General features: G+C 47.5%; 1 protein-coding gene across 4 annotated transcripts; it reads right to left on the minus strand.

Moving 5' to 3' along the window:
• Positions 1 to 670: 670 nt before the first annotated feature.
• On the minus strand, positions 671 to 23,610 carry wu:fb13g09 (ATP-binding cassette sub-family C member 5). Of its 4 annotated transcripts, none has more exons than XM_029165489.3 (29): positions 23,471 to 23,610; positions 19,484 to 19,654; positions 18,882 to 19,037; positions 16,285 to 16,432; positions 15,236 to 15,469; positions 14,724 to 14,897; positions 14,247 to 14,394; positions 13,084 to 13,232; positions 12,145 to 12,252; positions 11,356 to 11,706; positions 11,211 to 11,282; positions 11,004 to 11,128; positions 10,847 to 10,919; positions 10,475 to 10,678; positions 10,262 to 10,387; positions 9,834 to 9,945; positions 9,546 to 9,730; positions 9,032 to 9,178; positions 8,096 to 8,225; positions 7,666 to 7,819; positions 5,010 to 5,138; positions 4,629 to 4,815; positions 4,195 to 4,284; positions 3,564 to 3,756; positions 3,286 to 3,445; positions 2,796 to 2,874; positions 2,577 to 2,690; positions 2,116 to 2,280; positions 671 to 1,798 (listed from the first exon to the last, which is right to left on the minus strand). In XM_029165489.3, the coding sequence occupies exons 1-29, from the start codon at positions 23,488 to 23,490 to the stop codon at positions 1,706 to 1,708; spliced, it is 4,197 nt and encodes a 1,398-aa protein (XP_029021322.1). In that variant the 5' UTR covers positions 23,491 to 23,610; the 3' UTR covers positions 671 to 1,705. The 4 variants fall into 4 exon arrangements, with proteins under 4 accessions (XP_029021322.1, XP_029021321.1, XP_029021324.1 ...); XM_029165488.2 differs by lacking the exon at positions 23,471 to 23,610 and adding an exon at positions 20,856 to 21,001; XM_029165491.3 differs by lacking the exon at positions 23,471 to 23,610 and adding an exon at positions 20,682 to 20,926.
• Between the last annotated feature and the right edge of the window lie 547 nt (positions 23,611 to 24,157).

The following is a 24,157-nucleotide window of genomic DNA, read 5'->3' on the forward strand; positions in this document are numbered from 1 at the left end:
AGTTGTGAAGCAAGGAGTATTGACAGAAAGTACTTTTTTATCAGATGTTGATCTAAGACTCTAAAACTAGTGGGTTTCTTTAGTCTCTGCTGAATTTAAATGCATCCTATTATGCAGCCGCAACATGGGAGCTCGAAGCCTAAAACGTGTAAACAAAGCAACATATGACACATCAAGCCTTAGGGCACACACATGTAAGCAGTGTTAACACAAGGCAGGGAGGAATACTTACAGTAGTTGTCACAGTTATAAAGTGCTGCTGAGCTGCTATGACAACTTTATGACACTTATGGTAAACCATTATCTTCTAGAGTGATCATAATCATAATTCCCTTCTTAGGCTTTATTAAATAAATTTCCACATCTCCCCACTGTAGCATTGCGCTCATTCAATAGGTTTCTCTTTATTACAATTATTACTTTCCTGGCATTTATGCTTGATTTCAACTACTGGTGCATTATGTTGCAGTAATATTGACTAATGTACTGTAGATTCACCAGAGGTAGGAGGCAGTAAAACAGTTCATGGAGCTTCACAGAGCAACAAGGACTGTTTTAAATATTTTTCGCATCTTACTTTACCATGACATAATAATACTAATACTAATAGATAATATCATGATATGTAACATGGTTACACTCGAACACGTGAATGTCAAAGAACAACATGTGCAAATTGAAAAACACTTTATTGAATTAAAACCTGTATAATAAAAATCAAACCTTTACAAAAAATAGATATTGCAACTTTAAATTCTCAAGTGTACAAAGGCAATCAATGCAATAGGATGACATTGCACTTGATGATTGTTCAGCACACACTTGATTATAAGGCAGACCTTAACAATCCCAGATCACACACTCTATTTCAGAACACATCGCAATGTTGATAAGTCTCAGCTCTGTTGCAAGTAACATTATTAACCATGGTTTGAAACCTAAATTGTAACAGAATGACACACAGCAGTACCAGTGTTACTCAACTGGTCAAAACAATACAACGGTTTCAAGTGTGCAAGTTTAAACTCCAGCTTTTGGATATAGAGGAAATATTAGCTTTATTTCAAAAGGTGCTTAACATGTTTGAATCATGGCTAACTCCACTGTTTAACCTGAAAATGTCAACAGCTCTAGGCACATTTTGCATCTTTAACAGCTTACTGACATAACATAGGATCGTTCAACTAAACGCATCAACAGACAAAACAATAAATATTTGAATCATGTTTCAAACAGGTCACAGTGTACTAGTTTATTATTTTTTTTTTATTATATTATTATTATTATTATTATGAAGTACTACTATCATGGAGTTGATCATATGAATATGTATATATATTGTTTATAAACTGTTTCTGAACATGAGGTGATGATTACAAAAATAAAGTGACTGAAACTAATTAAGTCTCACCAAGGAATCATCACATGTTCGTACAGTAAATATGCCCTTATAAAACATAAAGTGCAGTGTCAGAGTTTCTCCTATAGTTTGTTATAGCAGGCAGCATCTTGTGTTTAATGAGATTGATGTTTCCTTCTGTAACGTGATCCCTGCCTTTTTGGTTTGGAAAACACCCATTACAAGAATGCGCCTCTATCATACTGTTCTGGGATTTTGTTAATCCTGTCTTTTTGTGTAATTCAGGTATTCCACTGAAAACCTGTGGCCTCAGAGCTCACGCCCAAGGCTCAGCTCCTGCATGTTTTATCTGCTTTGGTTTTCTGATGCTTCTATCATGGCTCTGAATCTTGAGTTCTCATCTGCCAGCAGGGCAGCAGGACTGTCAAACTCCAAAATCTGAGAATGAGGAGGATAAAACAAAATCACCACCAGCATATAGAAATCACAGGAGGAACTGTGTAGAAAGAGAATAACCAGCCAAAGTTATCTTTCTGTGAATATTGAAAGTCATTTCACATGGGCAGCAAATATCTGGAAAAAAATTTCCTCAGTCTACTATCTATTACAATCATATACTGTACTGCTACTAATATCCACAGGCCTATCTTTCACCAATATTCACACAATACATCAGCACAGTCTGAAGTTGTGAATGACTTCGAGCCAAGGGACCGAATTGTTCGATTGTGCGGTCATGTTACATTCATACACACCTGGCCTTTGTCCATGACCATGACCCTGTTGCAGCTCATCACTGTGTTGAGGCGGTGGGCGATGATGAGAGTAGTGCAGCTGCCAAACGCACTGCGAATGGTGTCTTGGATGAGACGATCTGTCTCAGTGTCGATGGCTGCTGTTGCCTCATCCAGTATAAGGATCTTGAAACAACAACACGAGAGTCCATGAAATAAAGAAGTTGTCTACGATATCAGAATATTATAAACACAATATATATAATCTAACAGGACTCCAGATTCAAAGCTGGTCAAGATGAGTCCATGAGATGCAGGTACTATCCAAACCACCAGGGGGCAGTGTTACACCACAGTGTGTGAAACGGAGAGGTTGGTTTTTTTCGCATTACAAAGATCTCACTTCGGGTGCCACAATCATCCCCCATACCAAACAATGTTCCACATATAAATATGAAATTGCAGAATAATACAATCAGCACCTTGCTGTTTCTCAGCAGGGCTCGGGCCACACAGAGTAGCTGGCGCTCCCCCACCGAGAAGTTCTCTCCGTTCTCCGTCACCTCTGAGTGCAGCGAGTGAGGCAGCTGGCTGACCTGAGAGAGGTCAAAGGCGGATGGAGGAATGAGGACAGATGTTAGAGGCCCCTCTAGTCAACCAATGAAGATGTCGGAGATGATCTGTGATCAGCAGTCAGTTACCATTTCCTTGATATGCGTCTTCTCTAGAGCTTCCCATATCTCAGCATCAGAGTATTGATCCCATGGATCTAAATTAGTCCTAGTGAATATAAAAACATGGTTGAGATTTCATTTTATTTCATTGCATTTCATGAGATGCAGAATTTGGCTGTGACTGCGGTAAACAGCATCCATATATCCTCCATATGTCAGTTTCAGGAAAAATCTAATTTCCTTGTCAAATACTGTTTCACTTCTTGCTGCTCAGCTACATTTCTTTGCTATGATTTCCCTCTGGGGTGGTCGCGCGCTCACTAACAGACACCGCCCAGATCGCTGCTGCGCCTCAATCACAGCAAATACGTCAAACACTTAACGAGGCCGTTTCAGGAAAACCGGGGACTTTAGGATAACAGACACAGATTGATCGCGTGTAATGCAGCATGTCACCGTAAATGTCATATTCCGCCGCTTTATGCAGAACAAAGCATTAGAAACACATTCTAATTACCTGACGGTGCCAATAAAGAGCACGGGCTCCTGAGGAATGATGGCGAGTTTTCTCCGCAGGTCGTCCAAGCCAATCTGCGCAATATCGATCTCGTCAATTATAACTGAGCCTCCTGTCAACTCCACGAGTCTGAACAGAGCCACGCCGAGGGAGGACTTTCCTGCGAGCACATATGGAAAGACACGGTGTGAACAACAGTGTGTGGAAGCAAACGGGCAGCGGAGCTGAACACGGGCTCGGAGAGCTGCCGGCCGGGCGCCGCGAGGGGTCGCCCATACCTGAACCTGTGCGGCCCACGATGCCGATGGTCTCCTCGGGCATGATGGTGAAGGACAGGCTCTTAAGCACCAGCGGCAGATCATGGCGATAGCGCATCTGCACATCCTGGAAGCTGATCTTTCCCCGCTGGGGCCAGGAGGGGGCAGGAGCGGCCGCCTCCAGCCTGCGCCTCGGCGCCTCGCTCTCCACACTCTGAGAGGAGGAACAGCGATAGCATCTAGCGTTAATCTCTAAATCTCCGTGGAGGTGCAAGCCCCCGAACTGAATTGCAGTGATTTTCTCTCGCTGAGCTTCTCTTTGCACTCGAGACAGAGGAGAAACAGCTGGGTTGGTATTCATATCTGTGCTTGGACGGCTGTTGTGCGACACAAGCCCTGTCATGTGCTCTGGAGTGTGTAAAGACCAAACCCTTGGTTTCTATCTGCTTCCTGCTGCGTGACACACACACACACACACACACACACACACACACGCAATCACATGCGCGCAGCAAACATGCAGTCACACGTCTGAACAACAGCCCTGAATTCATCTGTGGTTCACACTGGTCTCGCTCTATGTGACCTTGTACAGTGAGCGCGTAAGAGGCAGATAATCCAGCGACACTGACGCTCTAATGAAGACTTTTACCTTTATATAATGATTGATCCTCTCAACTGATGTGAACCGAGCTTCGGTCTCTGTGAGCAGCCGCACCGTGAACTGAAACAGGCCGTTCAGCTGCGGGCCAAAGAAAAGAAGGGGTGCACGTTAATGATCAACGCTGCTCTTTACAACTCAAGCTCTTGATATTTACATGCGACAGATGAGCAGTAAACACATCAAGTTTCTACTAATTCACAGATTCGCTGATACGGCTTCTTCACAGTGTGGCCAATCGATTTCAATTTTCGGCCATGGCTGTCATGACTGTGTCGATTATGACATACGCTAAAGCACAGAGTGCTGATGGTTTAACAATAAGACAATGAACGATGATATTGGCTTTGCTCCCTTTTAAACCCTCTCTCAAGCTTTAAACTGTCTGCGTTTCACCCTCACACGTCCCGCGTTCGTCCACGAACCTGCACGGCGTAGGATATGGCTAAGCCCGCGTACGCTGGCGGTATCTGGTTGTGCATGAAGACAATGAAGAGTGCCACTGCAGTGATAAGAGTGATGCTGATGATGTCCAGGCGAATGGCCAGCCATCGCATCGCACAGTTGAAGAGGTAGTTGGAGGCCTGGTTGGTGTCCAGCAGCTCTTGATACCTGACGAAAAGAAACAGATTTGAGCCGGAGCAAACGCAGGAAGAAATGCATCCTCCCTAAGGTCTGAAGCAAATCTCCGGGCACGAGGTTTGTTGTATTTGCCAACTGTGGAGGAATGTGTGGAAGCACAAGGAGAGGTGAAATGAAATGAAAGTTTAATGACCTCCATCTTTCACAGGCACCATTATCCTCACCTTTGAAGGAAGTCGTGACCTCTTCCATATGCGTGGATGGTGGAGAGTCCCTGAAGGCTGCTGGTGATGTGAGAGGTGAACGGCGACTGGCTGATGTTCTCCAGGCGCTTCAGTTCCCGAATCAGAACCCTGCATGTAAGCAGATATAATGTAAAACGCCTAAAAATATCTGATCATTACAAAGGGAATGTTTGGTAATTGTTCCTGATGGGGTTGTTTTAACTTGTTTCACTGACTCCTCATGCACGATATGAAGAAACTCCACAAGTGCAATAAGCCTTAATTGTGCTTTTTAAATTTTAAACTAAAACCCTATTAAGGCAATTTGAACGTATCCGTTCAGATTTGCCCGATTTGGATGAAATTGGCAGAATTTTGTTTGCAAATAGGCTCCAGCATGAGAATAGTGAACATTTAAATAAATTGCCTTCAATGGGAACATATCATGAATATTATATGTCTCCTGCGTGAAGGGGCTTTGGTGCGTTTTGAATAACCAAAGCAGGTACAGCGTGTCATGCAGACTTTACAGTAATCAAGCTCTTCTGCAGCGCGTGAGACCTCAGAAAGAGCACATTACGTCTTTATAGCAAATCACTGCTGTGGAATGAAGAATGCATTGCAGCTCTAATGATGCAGCATCATTAAAGCTGTAATGGCCACGCGGTCCGCGGCGCCGACAGCAGCGGTCGGATCACGTGCTCGGGCGACGGCGGCGCTCGGCAGCCGCAGGGCGACGCGGAGCACTCGCTGCCCACAAGGCTGCGGGCGAGAGCGCTTTATTGACAAAGGAGGGCCGTCTACTTCAGGAGCCAGGACGAATGGATGGCGCATGTGAATTACGAGTCTCCCATGAATCATTTCGTTTTCTCATAAAAGCGGAGAAGGGAGAGACAGAACATGACACTTCCTTGCTTTGGGGCTGTGATCCAGACAAACATGTTTACGCCCTGGGCGCTTTCATTTCAGAATTCAATAAAGGCTGCTTTAGAATAGGAAATTTCAAGGGGAGATCCAGTCTGAAGTAACGCCTATACATTTTTTTCAAATGCATTGCTCGGGGTGATCAGCACCTTTGGTAATGAGTGGGAATCATCCTGTCCTCCTGGTTTCAGCAGGTTCACTATATCAATATCAAAGTTTCATCCTAAGATAAATGGAAAGACAATGCAAGGGAACTGAAACAAACTGGCATCACATCTGACACAAAGGAAATGGAGGTTTGCAGTGTTGTGTGTCTGCAGCAGGCGAAGGGGGAGAGAAAACCCCCCAAAGCTGTTTCCTTTCACATTTTCCACATCTTAAATTTAACTCATATATCATGTCATATTTAATGTTCTATTGGTGAACACTTAATGATACAATGCTGAAATCACACATTTAGTGTGTACGTCATTCTTAATCTAGTTGAGTAACATTCATACGCATTTTGCAGCAGACATTATACTGGTCACGTTCCTTCTTATCTGTCAGATGGAGGAAATAACAAGACGGTTATTTCCCAAGACACCCGCGATCTGCTTCTCCCCTCGGTGGATTTACCTTTATTGCACAAGTGCTGCCAAACCATAAATGATGCAGAGTCATCAGATTATCTAAGGTACTCCTGCAACATCTACCACAGAACAGGAGCTGTGAGAAATTCAATCAGTGACTGATAACACACTGCACGGCGGCAGCTAAGGATTAACTGTAGCAATTGGCCCTTTATGACACTAGAGGCGCTTTTGAGTTTTGGGTCCACATCCCTCTTGTTGTTCCTCATTTCCTGTGTGCAGCCACTGATTATAATTTGACACACCTGGGATTATGTGTCCCTAAACCCTGGTCAGTTCTGCTGTTTCTGTGCCATTGGAGTTGCACGAGTTGCTGAGTGTTGTTGTTCTAACAGTATGAAGGCGTTTTGTTTTTGTTTTATGGAAGTCATGTGCCTGGTTCTTTTTTTGTACCATGTCAGCCATGTTAATTTTTAGCACAACGCCATTAGTTAGTTATTAATGCCTGTTGTGCACAGTTCGTTCTAGGTCAGAGCTAAGTAATAACTATAACCAGTGTCTTGTCTTGTGCTTCTTGTTCAGTTTTAGAGGACCCTAGTGTACAGTGCATGTAGTTAATGTTTAGTTTTGTATTTTGTCTCTTGCATTTGCAGTGATTTTAGTTCAGTTTTTATTCTGGGCTGCGGTGCAGTATTTATGTTTTAGTTATACCTGTGAGTGCAGTGAGTTGTGGTACGATTAAGTTTGACTTCAAACTGTATTAAAGCAGGTGATCGCTCATCTGTACAGTTTTGGTGGTTATAATGTGGTTATATTGAAAATAATTCCCTTTAATAATAAAAAGAATAATAATAATAATAATAATAAAGAATAATAAAAAGATTCCTTTGCTGGTCAGTAGGATCACTCTCAACCATGGCTACAGGTGAGGCAAGCTGCTATTGTCAACATCACCTTATAAATGAACTGTGAGCTTCCTCATAGTAGGAAGCCAGAGTTTAGAGCAAAACATCAAGGAAGCCATAGATGTAGCAGTTAGAGAACACATCTGAACAGTCCTAAAAGCTTTTGTGGAAGTCTTCCAGCCTGTTAAAGGGCCAAAATCAAGTCTATGGCGTCCCGTTGGTCAAAACCACAACATTAACATTGCATAAACTAACCTGGACAAACGGTTGACAATAAAGAGGAAGGCTCCCATGGGCACGATGGAGGTCAGGAACCACGGAAAAACTATGCCAACCATTATTAAGCAGAACAGCACCAGCGTCAAGTTCTGCAGCAGCATTTCGGCCTGCATAGACAGACGCACATCCACTGTGGAGAGGAATCATACGTCAGACACTAAACTTTATCTTTGTGTTTAGTTCACAAAAGTAATGTGTACTAAACGTACAAACCAACCGAAAGAAAAGAGACACGGCACAACGCAAATCAATACGCCGAACAAAGACACTAGAGAAGCCACTCACTAGGAAAAACAGTCAATGTCAAATCACTCTGTGTCTTGGAAGCACACCTTGTCAACCAGGGTGACTTCAGCGGCTAAGCGCTGCCTTGGGGGAGCGTTTCACAAGACAAATCAAGCCTTACCCTCGTCCATGTCCCTGGAGAAACGGGTCAGGATGCGACCCAGGGGCGTCGTGTCGAAAAACCGCATGGGGCTACGGAGGATCCGGCGGAACAGCTTGTCGTGGAGCGCGGAGGCAGCCTTCACCGTGCACTGTCAACACAAACAACAGCCGCGTCTGAGCGCCAGGCGTGACACATGTAAACAAACAACTTGGAGACATATGGAAACAATCGCGGCTCGGGAAAAAACGGTTGGAGGGAAATTGTCTGTTGACGTGCTGAGCTCTGAGCACACAAGAAAAGCACACAATGGATGAATTCAGCGGGGCTCACATGTTCCGTGCAGAGTAACACAAACTGGCTCATCGTATGCTAAGCATGTGCACCGTGGGTAGTTATGTTTTTCCTCCAGCAAGCTGTCAAGCCTTCATTTAATGTGAGTTTGTGGGAGCTGACAAAAAGGTCGCGACCTAATGCGCAAGAGACATTTCACCGACTGGACTGAAATTACATGTGGCAGCAGCGAACAAATTAATTCTATTAATGGAATATTCAACACTCCCAAAGATCTCATCACAGCTAGGGGTAAAAAAAGATTAAGTGCGTTTGAAAAATTAGCAATTTCATGTGGCACACATTAACGCGGGGACCCGACCTCTGCAACGCGGTGTCAGGATGGGTTAGGTTCTAAAAAAAAGAGGACGCACACCCAGGGCCACTGACGCGCGAGCACACATCCATCCTTCCTCCCCCGTGCCTTAATTTCCAGCTCTGAGACAAACCAGCGCAAACACGCATGCAGACAGACGCGGCGGTGGACAGACAAATGGATTTGGCCCGCGGGCATTTTCAATTTAGCACTGAAACCACAAGAGCATGAGCGAAAGACAAGAAAGACAAGGAAAGGGAGGACGCACAAGAATATATGGTTTCAAACATCCGTAGTGACTGGCTTACCTTCACGAACACCAGTCCCCTCGTCGTCTTCAGCAGCAGGACAACTCCCATGGACGCCACATAAACGGTGGAGTAGTACTTAATGTGAGGGTTGAGTCTCATGCTGTTACTCGCCATCGTTCCATTCACCAAGATTAACGACGTGTTCTGAGGGCAGATGGAGCAACAAATTACAAAGGCTGCGGAAAAAAATAAAAAAATGAAATTCTTCCCCCATGTCGGAGCTGAGCCTCTAATGAAACAGAGAACAGCTGTGGCACGCGGAGCTTCGTGAGAATCAGTCAGCTCCGAGACGTTTACTATTCCAAGCAGCCCCTGTCTGCTTTGCTGCACATCCGTTTCTCCTCCGCGCAAGCTTTAATTAAGTTTACCGCGCTGCTGTTACTTTTTTAATCTGATTAATGCTCACTTGGCTGCCACAACTCACGGAATCACAATAGTTATTTTCCTCTCCGGGGCTAAATACACAGTCAAGGCATCAGTTACAGTAGAGCAGGATTGTCTCCGAGCTCACCCCGCTGCCCTGTCTGATCCAGTGGCTCAGCCACCAGTTGCTGAAGGCTATGCTGCCCGTGGTGGCCAGGAAGAAGAAGACGTTGATGATGAGGACGAGTGGACCCCCTGCTGCTTCGATGTAGGCGCCATACACAGACCAGGCGACGGAACCAGAGCCCTTCTCCTCGGCTTTCATCAGTTGCTCTAAAGTCAAGTTGAAAATCATAAAAAAAGAGCAAAAAGAAGCCAGGTGTGAATTTTTCTTTCGTTTCACGCGTGACGGTCGACGGGCGACGGCGTTTCTCACCTCCTCTCTTGCCTTCAGCTACGGGTCCGACCACGGCCGCGCCACCGGCGCCGTCTGCGCCGTCGGCGCTCGTCCGCTTGCGTTTGTTTTTCAAATTCTCTTTCACCAAATTCTATGGCAACAAGAAGGTACAGTACAGGAAGAGGGCGAGCTTTAAAAGCCCACCACAAATCATGGCAGCCGCAAAGAAACACCCCACAAGTCAATTAAAAAGAGATCTTCTTGACAGCGTGTTTAACTGTGCACCAGTAAATCACTGCATGCATAAATAATGAAAGACCTTGTATGCATTAACATTTCCCAGCTACCTAGCCTGCCTTCCTCCAATTATAAATTATTCAGCTTGTGATGTTCAATGTTATTGTGTAGTGGGGCAAAGATGCCTTATTCAAAGGAGCTGGCCCGGTGCCCGGTGCCTCTGGCCTCACCTCCTGTTGCATGCTGCTGAATAGGGTGGCATAGTCACGCTCTTTACTCATTAGCTGCGCATGGGTGCCGTGTTCTGCAATCTGCCCGTCCCTCATCAGGACGATGTCGTCGCACTCCGACAGATACTGGAAATGAAAAAGGCACACACGACGGAGGCGCGTCAGCGTTGCGGGCGCCCTGTCGACGTTCGGGGCTTTAAACTGTCTTCTCACCTGCAGCTGATGGGTCACAAAGAGCACGGTCCTGCCTTTGGCGGCGCCCTTAATGGCTTTGTGGAAGACGTGGGAGCCGACGCAGGCATCGACGGCGCTCAGCGGGTCGTCCAGGAGGAGGACGGCGCGCTGGCTGTAGATGGCGCGGGCCAGGCTCACTCTCTGGCGCTGGCCTCCGCTCAGGTTGGCCCCTCTCTCGCCGATCTGGAGCGAAGAAGGAAGAAAAACAAAGCTCCACAAAAAATCCTCTCTCATTGCACTCACTAAATCTGCTGCATAATCTAAAACTGTGTGGGTGTTATTTCAGAAAACAGATCTAAGAACAAAAGCAGGCTGAGCGCTCTGTTAAGATAAATAGATTGCTACAGATACCTCTGTCATGTCTCCATATGGGAGCTCTGCGAGATCTGGGAGCAGACAGCAGGCTTCCAACACATGATGATATCTGAGCAGGAAACAACAACGTACGATCAGGAATACAACTACATTTGCACGTCTTTTCAAAGCCGCATAAAGCAGGCGATCGTACCTCTCTTGGTCGTAATCGTTTCCAAACAGGATGTTCTCCCTCAGGGTGTCGTTGAGGATCCAGGCTTGTTGCGACGCGTAAGCAAAGCCACCGTTCACAGCGACGTTGCCTTCCAACAGGGTCATCTGCATCGCATCACCACACGAATGCATGAGAACGAAGGCTGTCATTGTCCAAGGTCACAATTAAAGAGCAGCCGATTCAAACCTGTCCGAGCAGAGCAGAGAGGAGGGAGCTCTTCCCGCTGCCGACACCTCCGCAGATCCCAACCAGCGAGCCCTGGAAAAGCAACAGCGCTGGTTTTCCACAGGCCCAAACAGAGCCGGCGACTCGTTAACGTAGGAGCTGCTACCTTCTTGACGCGCAGGTCCACGCGGTGCAGGGTCTTGTGCAGCGGCGGCCGCATGCTTTGCGTGGAGGAGATGGTGCTCTGGGGGCTCTCCTGCTCCATGTTGGTGAGGAGGCTCTGCGCGTTGGGGCCCTCCTTGTCTCCTTTGCCGTCCTCCGTGGGGATGTACAGGCTGAGCTTCTCCCGTCGCAGCACGCGCCTCATCCCGCCGTGCTTCCTCGCCGCCGGCTTGGCCCTCGCAGCCGGAGCGCGCGCCTTTTCCCAAGCCAGGGTCGCGTCCTGGAACTCCACCGCGTTGCTGGGATCTTCTGTCTTGACCACAACGGCCTCTCTGTCGTCCATGGTGAAGAGCCTCTGTGGACACAGCAGGTTTGGGCACCGGGAAAACACATGTATGAACACCAGTCATGAGATGAGATACTAAGACAGATGTGATTGAATGAGGATCTGTAGACGTGAGGTCTAATCTGTCTGATCTTGCCTTTAATACAACGTTACTTCATTATTCCTTGAGCTCACATCAAACACAGCTCATCTGGAGCCGTTAGGAGGATCCCAGGCAGAAGTGTTTGTTTGCTTAGCTCTAGTTGGCTCCATGAAACTATCTCCCACCAACATGTGACTTCTACCATGTGCATGAAATGTAATATGTCAAAAATGACATTATGCAACGTGGGCAGAAAAAGCAGGAGCATTTTAAGTGCTTAGAATGCATATTGCTCTAGACATTTAGACACTGTATGTGCATTTTGACCAGGAAGATGTCACATCAGCCTTCTTTCCTGATCTCACCTGAAATCTTGTGACCGCCACAGCCCCCTCCGACAGCGCTCTCACAGCCAGCGGGGTGACTTTCAGGGCAAACGTCATGGAGTTGAAAAGCGCCACCACGGTGAAAGCCTGGAAGCAAGATGCAGACGGAGCCGTTGGTGTCATGAAATTCAATTTGCTCCAATGCTCAAGGTGAGCATAAACTAACACCAAACATTAATATAGACTCAACTGAACAAAAAGAATCACATCAAATAATTCTATTATAAATCAATCCACGGCAAGAGGACATGTGTATGAACAAAACATGAGTAAACTTGATATAACCTGCAATAACTGCAAACTTTCATAGAGTAAATGTGAAATAGTGCACCAGATTTTGCACCTTTGCCTTAGTAATTGCACATAGTGGGGTGTTTTTGTCCAAGTGGGCAATAAACAGGCGGGAGAAAGTGCGACCACTTAACGGGAGCATTCTACCAGGGTGATTTATCAAACCTGGGCGTGATTGCGGTAGCTGTGATTGTATCTGTATTGGATACGTTTGAATGGCAGGTGCAATCTGCCTGAGCACAGATGGCTGCCGTTATTTAGGCCAGGAGGGACGGGGGAAATGAAAGGAGCGCGGCAACGCGTGTTCGCCGCACGTTTATATATTTGGAACCATGGAGGAAAAACACAGCATCTGCCCAGTGGACCTACTGGCTGATCTGGAGCCAGTCACACCTCACCGTTTCAGCAACTCGGTAACGTTTTCTTGCTCGAGTACTGTAGGTTTGTAGGCCTTTTTTCATCTGAAAACCCCGCAGAACGCGTTAAAGTTCATGCATGTGTTGCACTGATGTTGGCTAAACTGCAGCTGCTGGTTTCTCCAGAGTTCTAGGAGCCGCTAACGCTAGATATGCGCAGCCTGCCCCCGACTCTCCATGTGGGATCAAAGCAAAGCACAGCCTTAAATACCTCGGCTGCAGTGAGGTCGTAGCCCAGAGCCATGTGCAGGGTGAAAGTGCACACGCTGGCGATCACCACCACAATGGGAGACACGCCCATGGTGAGGCTCTGGAGGACCCCGGCCCTCTCCAGAATCCTCCTCTCCTCTGAACGGGCTTCTGCGGAGGAGATAAGAAAGACAGAGGTGGTTAAATGCAGACACAAGCGGAGCGAGGAGCAAAAAGGACAGGCTTGAGTGGGCACGTCTCAGGGTTCTCCAGTGAACCAACCGGCACAGTGGGTGAACAGAAATAGGCACAAGCCTCACGACCGTACATGGCTACGAGAGGGGACTCGGAACCTGGTCAACTTTGACAACTTTCCAAGCCTAATACCCGAATCCTGCCCCCCTTCCTCCATGTTCGCATCTCCCCAGTGCCCACGCGAGCTGCTTTGTTAACCCGGTTCACAGGGCAGAAACAAAAGGCGCCTGTGATTCTGCCACAGTGGCACAGCATGTGTGAAACACAACAACCCCCTCCTCGTGTTGGTACACGCCGGCCCCGTCTGGACTCCCTTCGGACGCTCCGTGCGAATTACGAAGCAAAAGTCAGGCGCTCTGGAGCGAAACGCTGCGATCAACCCGTTGAACAACAACGGTCACCGAAAGAGATGACATACGCCGGCCATTAAGCTGAGCGCCAATTAATTATCATTACAATAAGCGATCACAGAGGAGAGGGGTAACCAGGCCTCACCTGGCTAATTTGAAGCATGATTAAAAAGGAACAATGAGTTCTGTCCACCACCTAAAGCACAGGCCTCGTGAGAAAAGGCCATAGATAATTCATAGGTAAGTAGAGCAGCCTTGACAGTCATTCCAGGTATCATAAGGCCTCCAGCTTGCAAATTAACCTTGAAGCCAAGGCATTCAAACTGGCCTTGATTATGGAGGGTGGCATGAGGAAAAATTAGGCAGAGCAAGTTAATGAAAATGGATTTAGGGTCAGGGTTATCTTACCAGTTTAATAGGAGTGTAAGTCTAATTTCAGAAGATAAACTAACCCCTTCGTAACTAATTTGCAGCGGTGACAGGTTTCGGAAATAAGGTGACCCCTTATTCTGAGTGTATTGGGAATAAAAAGCCTAATAAACGCACATAATAAGGGTCTGACGACATGACAAACACTCACTGTGAACATTCTGCGCAAAAGCATCTTCCCAGCAGTACATCTTGATGAACTTTATACAGGCCAAGATCTCGTTCATCAGCCTCACGCGCCGGTCAGTCACTGCCACACACTTCTTGCGGAAATACGCCGTCAGCCTCGACGCGAGCATCTGTCCAGACAGGAACAGGGGAAATGATGACAAGAGAAATAAGTGGCAGAGGAGGAAATGAAAGCAGACGCAGTCACATAAGCCGTGCTGTAGGCCACTGTGTGGGGCCACAGTGATAAATCCCATAAACACCAGGGTCTCCGGCTCTCGGGGTTCGACTGAAGTGTAGATGCTTTTAAAATGCTATTTGTGGCCAAGATTCAAACCACACACCATTAATTATTCTACCAACTCTTTCTAAAAGGTTTCAGCCCAGATCAGCCAACCTAAATTCCCAGGTTTATTTCTCTATTAAGCTTCTTCGAGAAACGCTCTGGCAGGCGTCGTACCATTGTAGGGTAGAACATGAGGAAGACCGATGAGCCCACCAGGGCGGTGGGGCCCAGGAAGTACACGGTGTAGGACAGGCCCAGGACTCCCACCAGGGGCCCCCCGGCCAGCAGGCTGCCCACGGACACGGCCTCATAGACACGCTGGCCGTCGTTGGAGCAGATGTTGATCAGCTGAAAGCACAGAGGGATGAGCTACAAGTTACCATAAAGTGAATCATAAACTAAAACTATGCTAAAACTTAACCTCTAAGACTATAAAAGCAATTATATTAACGCAGGTGTCCCAATTCCCACATTTTCCTCCTCGGACAATGATTCCTCTTAAGCTGTGTAATGACTAATCTTAGACAGCCTCTCCTCCCTCAGGCTGTGGGATTTGTCGAGAATTAAGCAGCAGTGGTCTAAGAGAAATAATGTTATCCGTCGCAGTGATCTGCGTGTGGTGCCCTGTAGTGAGGCATGATTTATTTAATTTGGACACGGGTTTCCTCCAGGGCGACGCCACCTACCTCGCCCGGACTGATGTCTTTAGTGTTGCGCAGGCGGAGGATCTTCTGGAAGGCGAACGTGAGCGCGGCGGCGCGCAGGCGTGCCGCAGTGCGGTAGTTGATGGCCCACATGAGCCCCAGCGACCAGGACCGCACCAGCTCCACCAGGAAGATCCCAGCGACCAGAGCCAGGCCGCGGCCCACGCGGGTCTCCGAGCTCTGGGAGTACTCCAGCAGAGTTCGGATCAGGACGGCCTAACGGGGAGGAAAGGAGACGAACGTAATTAACCGAGCTGAGCGCGAAACAAAGCGACAGAACCCGCAAATAATGAGCTTCGTCTCCTTCATCGGCAGATCTTTAAGTTCTCCGACGCTCAGGGCAACGGGCACCATCGCCCTAACGATGACAGCGATCGTCTGGCAAAGCTGATGTCGCAAAAGTGTGTTAGTCAGGACATCACATCCAAGGATTGTATTTCAGTGCAAGAGTCAGCTCTCTGAAGGGAGCTGGGCAGGAGTAGGGGAACGAGGACAAAGTGGAGAAAAGGATGAGAGCGGAAAAATGAGGTGAACACAGGCAAAACAATTCAGGAGCACAGACGAGATGTAAAATAGCAGGAGAAGGTGAAGAAGCAGGTCAAGGGCAATAGACTGGATCATACACGGCCAAAACAAGGTCACAGAGTGAACATTAACAACATCGCTGAGTCAGGCAGTGGGCTAAATAATGAGAGTGATGAAGCAGCAAACACGGTTTATACAAAACTGGAGAAAAACAAGTTTAGTAATTAACCCTGAGTTCCAGCTCAACACTTTCCCCAGAAATCTAATATGAAATCCAAAGTGTGACTTGGCACAGACCGGCTCATCTGTGGTATTAGTGCGGGTTTTGAATCTAAGTCTTTGTAATCTCCCACTAGGCTGTCATTTCAATTTCCAGACCAGCGTGAAACGGGATGAAGCGATTTTAAGAAAACACACTCAGACTCGGGACTCAGCGACTTTCGCTGAGCGGCGCCCGGGCCGAATCAGCAGAACGCAGGAGGCGACGGGACCGGGGCGACACTCACGGGCCCGACGAAGCACGCCACCATGGTGAGGAGGAGGCAGAAGACGGCCACCAGCACGCGGGTCCGGCAGAACCTCCAGAACACTCTCCTCAGCGACGCCCCGTCTCGCCCTGTGCTCTTCAGCTCGTCGTGCCACAGAGATTCGAGTCTGGAAGCAGAACAAGAGCTGTTTGAACGCGCAGCTCAGAAAAATCATCACTGGACAGCATTTACACAACGATGGGTCTCAACAAATGGACGAACATTTTGTCTCCGACACATAAACACCAAGAGCTGGGATCAACTTGATGTGAAACTTGCCATTTTTGAAGGGCAGGACTATTTTAGGATTTTGCACCTTTTCCTACGAACTGTAAAACAGTTTGAATATTTATACAAGGCAGCTTGGGTGCTAACACTGTAGGGATGACCTAACACAGGACTGATACATTACACAATATGACCCAACATGATAAAGCTGCTAATACACTTTCATTGCAGTATAATACACCTTGAACAGGGTAAAATATCTCGTTGGCCAAATGCATCATGGCTAATGAGTCCATAAAGCAGCATCAGAGCAGCTGCAGAAAGTAATTTACACCCTAATGACTTTATTAAAAACGTATCAGAGACAGACAGAACATTAAACCAACCAGGCTCTCACACAGCCTGATAATTACTACTTGAAGTCAAACGGTATTGAATCTGAGAAATTACAATTAATTGCGGCCCAGTAGCTGCAGAGAGCACAGCGGGAACCAGGGATCGGTGCGAGCGGAAGCGGGTTTTTTTTTGTGCCTCCGACGCTCATCAACGGAGCAATTAAGAAGCGGCGAACGGTCGACTCAATTTGCACCTCCTTTGACGGCGCGTCGAGCCGGTGGAGGCGCGGGTCACTCCGACGCACCCTTTAACGATCTGAGTAACGCCGGGAAATGGAAAAAAGAGACGAGCTGTTTGCTTTTGGAGGCGCCTGTGAAGTCGCAGCGGCTCCGGTTGCCAAATGGCAAATAAAGCCCATATTCACGGAGCGCGCGCGCGCACACTCAGGGTTTACACCTGTCTGGGCACCAGCACGTGTCAACTATCCCAGGGCACCTTTCCCGCCGCCCGCGGCCCGTCCTCGCCGTTGCGTAACCGTCCCCGCTACGTAAACACAACATAAAAGCCTGCGCGCGGGCTCACGCGCACCGTCGCCCTCTCCGTCCCCTGAGCGAGAGCTCTGCGCTCCGCTCGTCTGTGTTCCTACACATGGACGGGAACGCGGCACTAAAGGCTCCGGGCCTCGAGCCAGAGCCTTTGAACAGAGCGAGTCATTCACGGCCCCCACAGCTGTCACCAGATACAAGGCTGGACTTCCTCAAGCAGCCTGTTCTGTTCTGCCGAGTCACGGCGCCGTGACTCAACGGTGCGCGTGAGCGGCGGGAAAAGCCTCGGCTCCCTTTTCAGCGAGCAGTAATACGCTTATTGTAAGTCATTGTTCCTTGGCGGGGGCGCCGCGTTGCTGCGGCTCGCGCCTCCCAACCTGGCGAACGCAGGCGCCGCTCTCACGGGCCGGGCCACGCGCAGTGACGGCTAATGAGCGTGGCAGGGGGACGGTGCACCGCGGCTGCGGGAGTTAATGATATAACCGCCCAACTCGGGCCCTGTAATCTCTAATCTCTAATCCCTGCTATTATTAGCGGCCTCATGAGAGCGGAGCACCCCGCGTTGCCGGGAAAGACTTGCGTGTTCCGCGTTCACTGGCGCTGAGTCAGGTGAGAATCCGGGAGAACAGGTTCCTGTGGATCACGAGGCAGAGGGTCCGACTGCCTGACCTTCCCCCAAAGACTCACCGCATGTTAATTAGCAATTTAATTTTTTGGACTTTGATGCGGGAACGTTCATACCGCAACACAAAAGCCACGAGTCAAGAGTTTCAAATATCAAGCAGAGACGACGCATAGAAAAGAAGCCATTTCAGAATATGATTACTAGCTGGTAATAAAGAGTCCGTGTGCAGTCTGCTGTTTTCTATATTTAAAGTTAACTCTGGCAATATACTGTATGTCCTTAACGTCAACAAATACCCAGAAAAAAATACAAACAAACTTTATATTAGTTTGTCTCTGAGTTCTTAGCCTCACACCCACCAGCTCCTATAACGCTATCACGACTGTACACTATATATGTTTTAACGGTTATACAGTGAGGACAGGAAGAAGCCGTGAACACGTTTGGACCATTGTTGTGTGTCAATTTGATGCAAAGCTAGAGTGTATTTATCTCGGCAGCACAATGCCCGTGACTCACAATAAGCTCCAGTGTCTCTGTTCGTTGTAATGACGGAGCATGTCGCCCAGTACAACGGTGTGGTTTAAAGTAGCTAGTAGGACAATGGGGCTCTGAGGCGCAGAGCAATAACATATATCAGGCTTTGGCTACGCACACAATGGCGGTCAATAGAATCGGTTCAGAGCTGGTTCTGCTCTTTAATGGGGTTTGTTTTGAACAAGGAGATAAATATAGAGCGTCATCGGACTGGCTCTTGACTGGGAGCTTTGGATGAAACGGCAAAACGGGCCAAGTGATGCGGACGCCCAGACACGCGACCCCGCCTTCGCGGACCACTTCACCTTTGGCAGTTGATTTCGGAGGCCTCGTGGTAGGACAGCCCCCACACGTCGTCCAGAGACAGGCTGGACGCCCTGTAGGCCTTCAGCGCCAGCGGCGACAGCCAGTGGAACGTCAGGAAGGAGAAGAGGCCGGCGTTATCGACCGGGTGCTGGTGCCTGAAACGGGGGGAAAAGGCAGGAGACGGGTGAGACGTCGACAAATGCAGGCAACCACGGAGGCGCCGCGTTAGCGTAGCGCCGTAGCGGAGGGAGGGTGGATCATGGCCGCCGCGGTGTCTGAGCAGTTATTTGCACGCGCTTCACAGAAATCGAAGAGAGAAGCGAGGAAAAAAAACAAAAACGTTTGGGGCGGTTTATCAGCCGGCATATGTTTAAAGCTGCTGCTGTCTGTTGCTAGGGGATAACTTCCAAGGCCTTATCACGGCCCCCCGCTGCTCCCACCTATCAGACAGGCGACCAACGTAAACATCTCTCTGTATGAATGCGTTGAAATAGACACCTGTCCGTCAAAGCTACACCTTCGCCTCTCTAACGGGGGCGGCCGTTTTATCTGCCTCGCTGTTGGAGAGGTCCCAGCTCAGCTCAAACGCAGGTTTGTTTACTTGTGAGTTATCCTGAAGGGCTTCAGGAGCTGCAGGCTCTGCCGGTAGCGCCCTCGCCTCTTCGGCCCCGCCGCTGCCGGCGCCTCGGCGTCCTCCTCCTCCAGCTCCGGCAGTTCAAGGGCCTCCAGCCGATCGCCTGCTTCGAGGGCGTCGGGGAACATGGCGAGGCCTCTGGAAGGAGAGTCGGGTTTTAACAACAACGACAACTTGGACAACCTGAAAGTTTACAGCTGTGAATTAAGTTCATTCATTCATTTGACTACGCTGGACGATCATAAAAGCACGTGTTGACGGCGGCCTCCGAGGGAAATGAATGAGCAGAGCACTGTAATCTGCTTGTCCTGTCTCCCTGCAGCTCAGACAACCATGGGAAAGGTGGTGTTTTGCTGAGTCACCGTTTACGCGCACTCGGGGATCGCCCGCTGACAGGTCGCGGCCCCTCTCCGGCGCACGATAATGTGCTTATCTATTTAAAGGTGACTCGCCGGCAGTCCCGGGAGCTGCCGTACGTCTGTACCCTGTCACTGAGCCCTTCTGCGGCCAAGCGCCGTGACAAGGTCAGCCACAGAGAGTGCGGGGTGCAGCCGGAGCCGACAACAGTGAGATACAACACCGATAGAGCAGCGGGAGCGGCCCAGGGTCACATAACTGAATCTGAGGAACACACCAAAACAAATAGTCTCTGTTGACACGAGAAAGACGTGAAAACAGGTCCGATCCTCCATCACGTGAAGTTTAAAACATGACTGTGAACCTTTACCACTGCTACTAATTATACACTGGTCACATTCTGACTTACAAGTATATTAACTACTACAACACAGATCGCTCAGGCTGCTGTTAACTAGTGTGCACTCATATCATCACTGGGCAAATATTAATAACATCAAAAACAGAAACTAGTGCAGATAAAGTAAACAAGAGCAACTACTGCAAAAAAAAAGCCACAAATGCAAGATGTAAAAAGTTTCACTTCCTGTGTTACCTAAACATGTCATGTAGCAGCAATTCAAATATTCTAATTTATTTGTATACTTTAGTGGCCGACTGTTTTGCCTGCTTAGTTTGCTGTAACTTCTCCGTTCGTCTCACCACTATAACAAAAAATCTATACAGTTCTCATCGCCGTTCGCAGGTGAAGCGCCGCTCACTTACTTTATCACACTTTCGTTTTCATTCACACTTACGTTCGGGTCACCTTAGTAGCGAGTCTCAGATGATGCGTTTACGACCAGGAAATGCAAACGGAAAAGCGGCCGATCATAGCATCTCTCACACAAGTTTTGTCATTTGAGCGAAACGTCCCTCCTGCGTCCGCACAGACATGTTTTTCCGCAGCGCAGCCTCAGAGTCAAACACGGAAAAGACTCACGGTGAACTTAGCGCCTCACGTGTATTCCTAGCGTGTCGCTTCCTCCCGGAGAGCAGGCTCGCGTTTGTCATCGCACGGAGTCCCTACAGGGAGAGGAATTCCCGTTGTTGATGTGACGTCACAGCGGCTCTGCCAACCGGTGACGGTGCAGCGCCGTCACCGTGGCAACGCATTAATAACCAGGAAATGTTTGGTCAAGACAAGGGCGGGTCCGCTAGAAGCTGATTGGTCGGTGGTCTGAGCGCTTAAGTAACAGTTACAGTAATACTTAAAGTAACAGTTACAGTAATACTTAAAGTAACAGTTACAGTAATACTTCTGAAGTAACGTGACCTTTACCCTCATTTAGAGAAGTATCAAAGGCATCGCATTACAGAGAGGGTACAAGGCCCAATGAAGTGCCTGACTAAAATACATCATTTTTTTACTAAGTGCATAAACATACCCTCCTCTAAACGGGTATTTAACCAGCATTTAAATGCGCATGTCTAGTCGAGGCTTATTCAACAAACTCTCACGTATATATGTATTTTTTAAAAGATATGTAAAGAGAACAAAAGTACATCATTTTTAAAGCAGAAGTAGAAGTGAATTGAATTTCTCCTTCAAAACAAATGTCTGTACCACCGCTGTCATGACTGCAATAAAAGCTGCAAAAACAAAACAATATTCACTTTAATAAAATGCAAACAACAGGAAATAAAGAGGAAAAAAACTTTAAACTTGTTTTTTTTGCACAGGCTTGTTGATATTCAGTTGCTTAATACGTTTTATGTTTATGTGTCTCATTTACTTGTTTTCACAACACCCACCCCCCCACATTACCACACCTATATTACCTCATATTAACAAACTTTTGTAATGAATGTTGACTATGTAAGACGTTTCCCACACTTTACCTGAACATGGAGAACATAAATTATGCTCACAATCCTATCAGAGAAAAGTTCTGTTAACATTTAGTTAACGGCTTCTACACATAATATTTGTCTTTAATTTTACAAAAAGCCAAGCGCGGGTATCTGAATGAGTGACTGTGGGTATGTTTGCTTATTACTATGTACTACTTCATACAGTACATACTTGCCAAAATAAAATTCAGGTATATATGAAAGTTGTGTCGACGGCCCATATGAACAATGCCTCTGTTATTTCATTTTTAATGTTAGTTACCATCTCCGCTGCCACACAATATCAAACAGAGGTCAGGATTTGATTTTGAGGGCCATAAACAAATAGTAGAAGCACTGAAGCAACAGAGGGCCCTTGGACATTGTGAAAGTGTGCAATTATCAAGCTGTGCTGCTGCTAATAAAACGCTGTCTCCGCTGCAGAGACTTTCACCATCCTAATCAGGCTTTGTTTACTCTGTAGACAGCAGCACGGATGAGTTATAGATTGAAGGAATCTCTGCCAGATAAATAGCAAGCGACTTGAAGTTGTCCTCACGTAAACGATAAAGACCTCAGGCCCAGCTGGCTATCCAAATAACAGCTACACGGAGACGTCCTGATGGGCCGAAGCAGCCTAACAGCGGTAATTTACAAGCCCTGGACGTACACACAGAGACATCCGAACACATTCAAAACAGCAGAGAGCAGAGCAGCAACCTAAGTGGGCTCATCCCAGCACCCTGCATAGAGGCAAAATGTAAAGAAACAGCATTTCTGGTAAGAAAGTCCACTTTTATAAGCTCAAACGTGCTGGACATCCGGATACCTTTATGAATTTGAATATAATAATATCATGAGTAGTGTATCTTGGCACTATGAGGACACAATCTACTACTTACAATGTTTCTGGACTAAAACAGATAATTGTAGTGTTGTTAAATCCCAACAGGATGTAAATAAACATGATGCTTTTACCATTAGTGGGTGTGACAGCAGAACAGAGCGTCTCATACGGACACTGTGCTACGCCTGACGACGACATACATCCTACATGTGGGTGTTCACCACATCGGCATGAGGCTGAAGCAGCAGACAAACTGTTCAGTCAGCTCCAGCTGTTCACATCAGTGTTGTAGCAAAAAGCAGCGAGGTTAATCGTGTCTTTAAGTGAACTGTACTTGTTATCATGTGTTTGCGGAGCATAAATCTGCTAATGTTTAGAATCAAATCATCTTTAGTGAGTGTATTAGGAAAGTCAACATGTTATTCAAACAAATACCCACTAATATTGGGTTTATTTAGCGTCACAACAAAGTCGGCTCTGTATCAACAACTATGCTGCTCACCTGACACCAGCACAGACACTCAGTAAGTTCCACCTGCTCCACATTTGCATCTACATTCAAAACACAGCGACAGTCAGAGACTCCTCAGAGGCTCATTTGACCGTCCTTGCTGATGATCACACAAAAAAACAATCCAATGCTGTCACTGATGGACACTGGGAGACTTCCTGGTATTCACTTGCTTCAAGCCTGAAGGTGAGTCATGTCAATTGGACTTCTTCCTTTCCAGCACTTTGAATTAAGTGCTAACAGTTGATCTGACTCAGCTGCAGCCACGGTAACAAGTTCACCTCGTCCTCATTACAGTCACAGCAGCGTCTCCCGTTTCCTGTCGGTTTCGACCCTAGAGGAAAGACACCCAGTCGTCACGACTCACCTTTCAGACTTCGGCCTCATGATGACCCCGCGACCTCCTGTAATTATCTTAAAAGCATTCAAAAGAATAACACACACAAGCAAGACCGAGACATGCAAGCAGCCAAGTTCTATGAACAGCAGCTGCTGTGGAGTCAGTAAATGCAGAGAATCTTAACTTCTAGCTTGTGCCTCTACTTCACTTGCAGCATCTGTATGACTTAATACAGTGATGCAATCGGTCTAGCAGCCGTCTCTGCACCCCTGACAGGCAGAAAAACGCAATACAAGTAAAAGTGACAAAATCATCGACAGGGTCTCAATTTACTGAGCTGGGAAATTTGCGGGACTTCTGCAATCAATGCTCTGAATCTGGACTCCGCCATCAACCTCCTGGGACATTAAGATAACTGCAGAGCCTCGGGTGGAGTCGGGAGCACGGCGCAGGCTCTCCGTCTGCGTTTGCACCAGTGTTCCGTGGTTGAAGAAGGGCCGCGCTGTCCTCGACGGGCCGATTCTCACAAATCTGTATGCAGCACATTTTCACAGGTGGAGACGGTTTTTATCGGAAACTCCGGTCATTTACACCGAGGCGACCGATGTTCAGACACGCTCTGGCCACACTTATTCAGACGTTTGCACAGGCTTTGCACAATGTGGTCACGTGGTCGCGCACCGTGCTCTGAACTTCGCTCCGGGGAGGACATTT

Source organism: Betta splendens, chromosome 10, assembly GCF_900634795.4.
Source record: "Betta splendens chromosome 10, fBetSpl5.4, whole genome shotgun sequence".
Classification (NCBI taxonomy): Eukaryota; Metazoa; Chordata; class Actinopteri; order Anabantiformes; family Osphronemidae; genus Betta; species Betta splendens.

Excerpts from the sequence above, each read along its gene's own strand:
- wu:fb13g09 (XM_029165488.2), bottom strand. The coding sequence starts at position 20,926 with ATGACAAACGCGAGCCTGCTCTCCGGGAGGAAGCGACACGCTAGGAAT. Across the intron at positions 9,946-10,261 it reads TCAGCAGCATGCAACAGGAG|AATTTGGTGAAAGAGAATTT; the intron begins GTGAGGCCAGAG and ends TTGTTGCCATAG. Across the intron at positions 3,757-4,194 it reads GGATCAATCATTATATAAAG|AGTGTGGAGAGCGAGGCGCC; the intron begins GTAAAAGTCTTC and ends TCCTCCTCTCAG.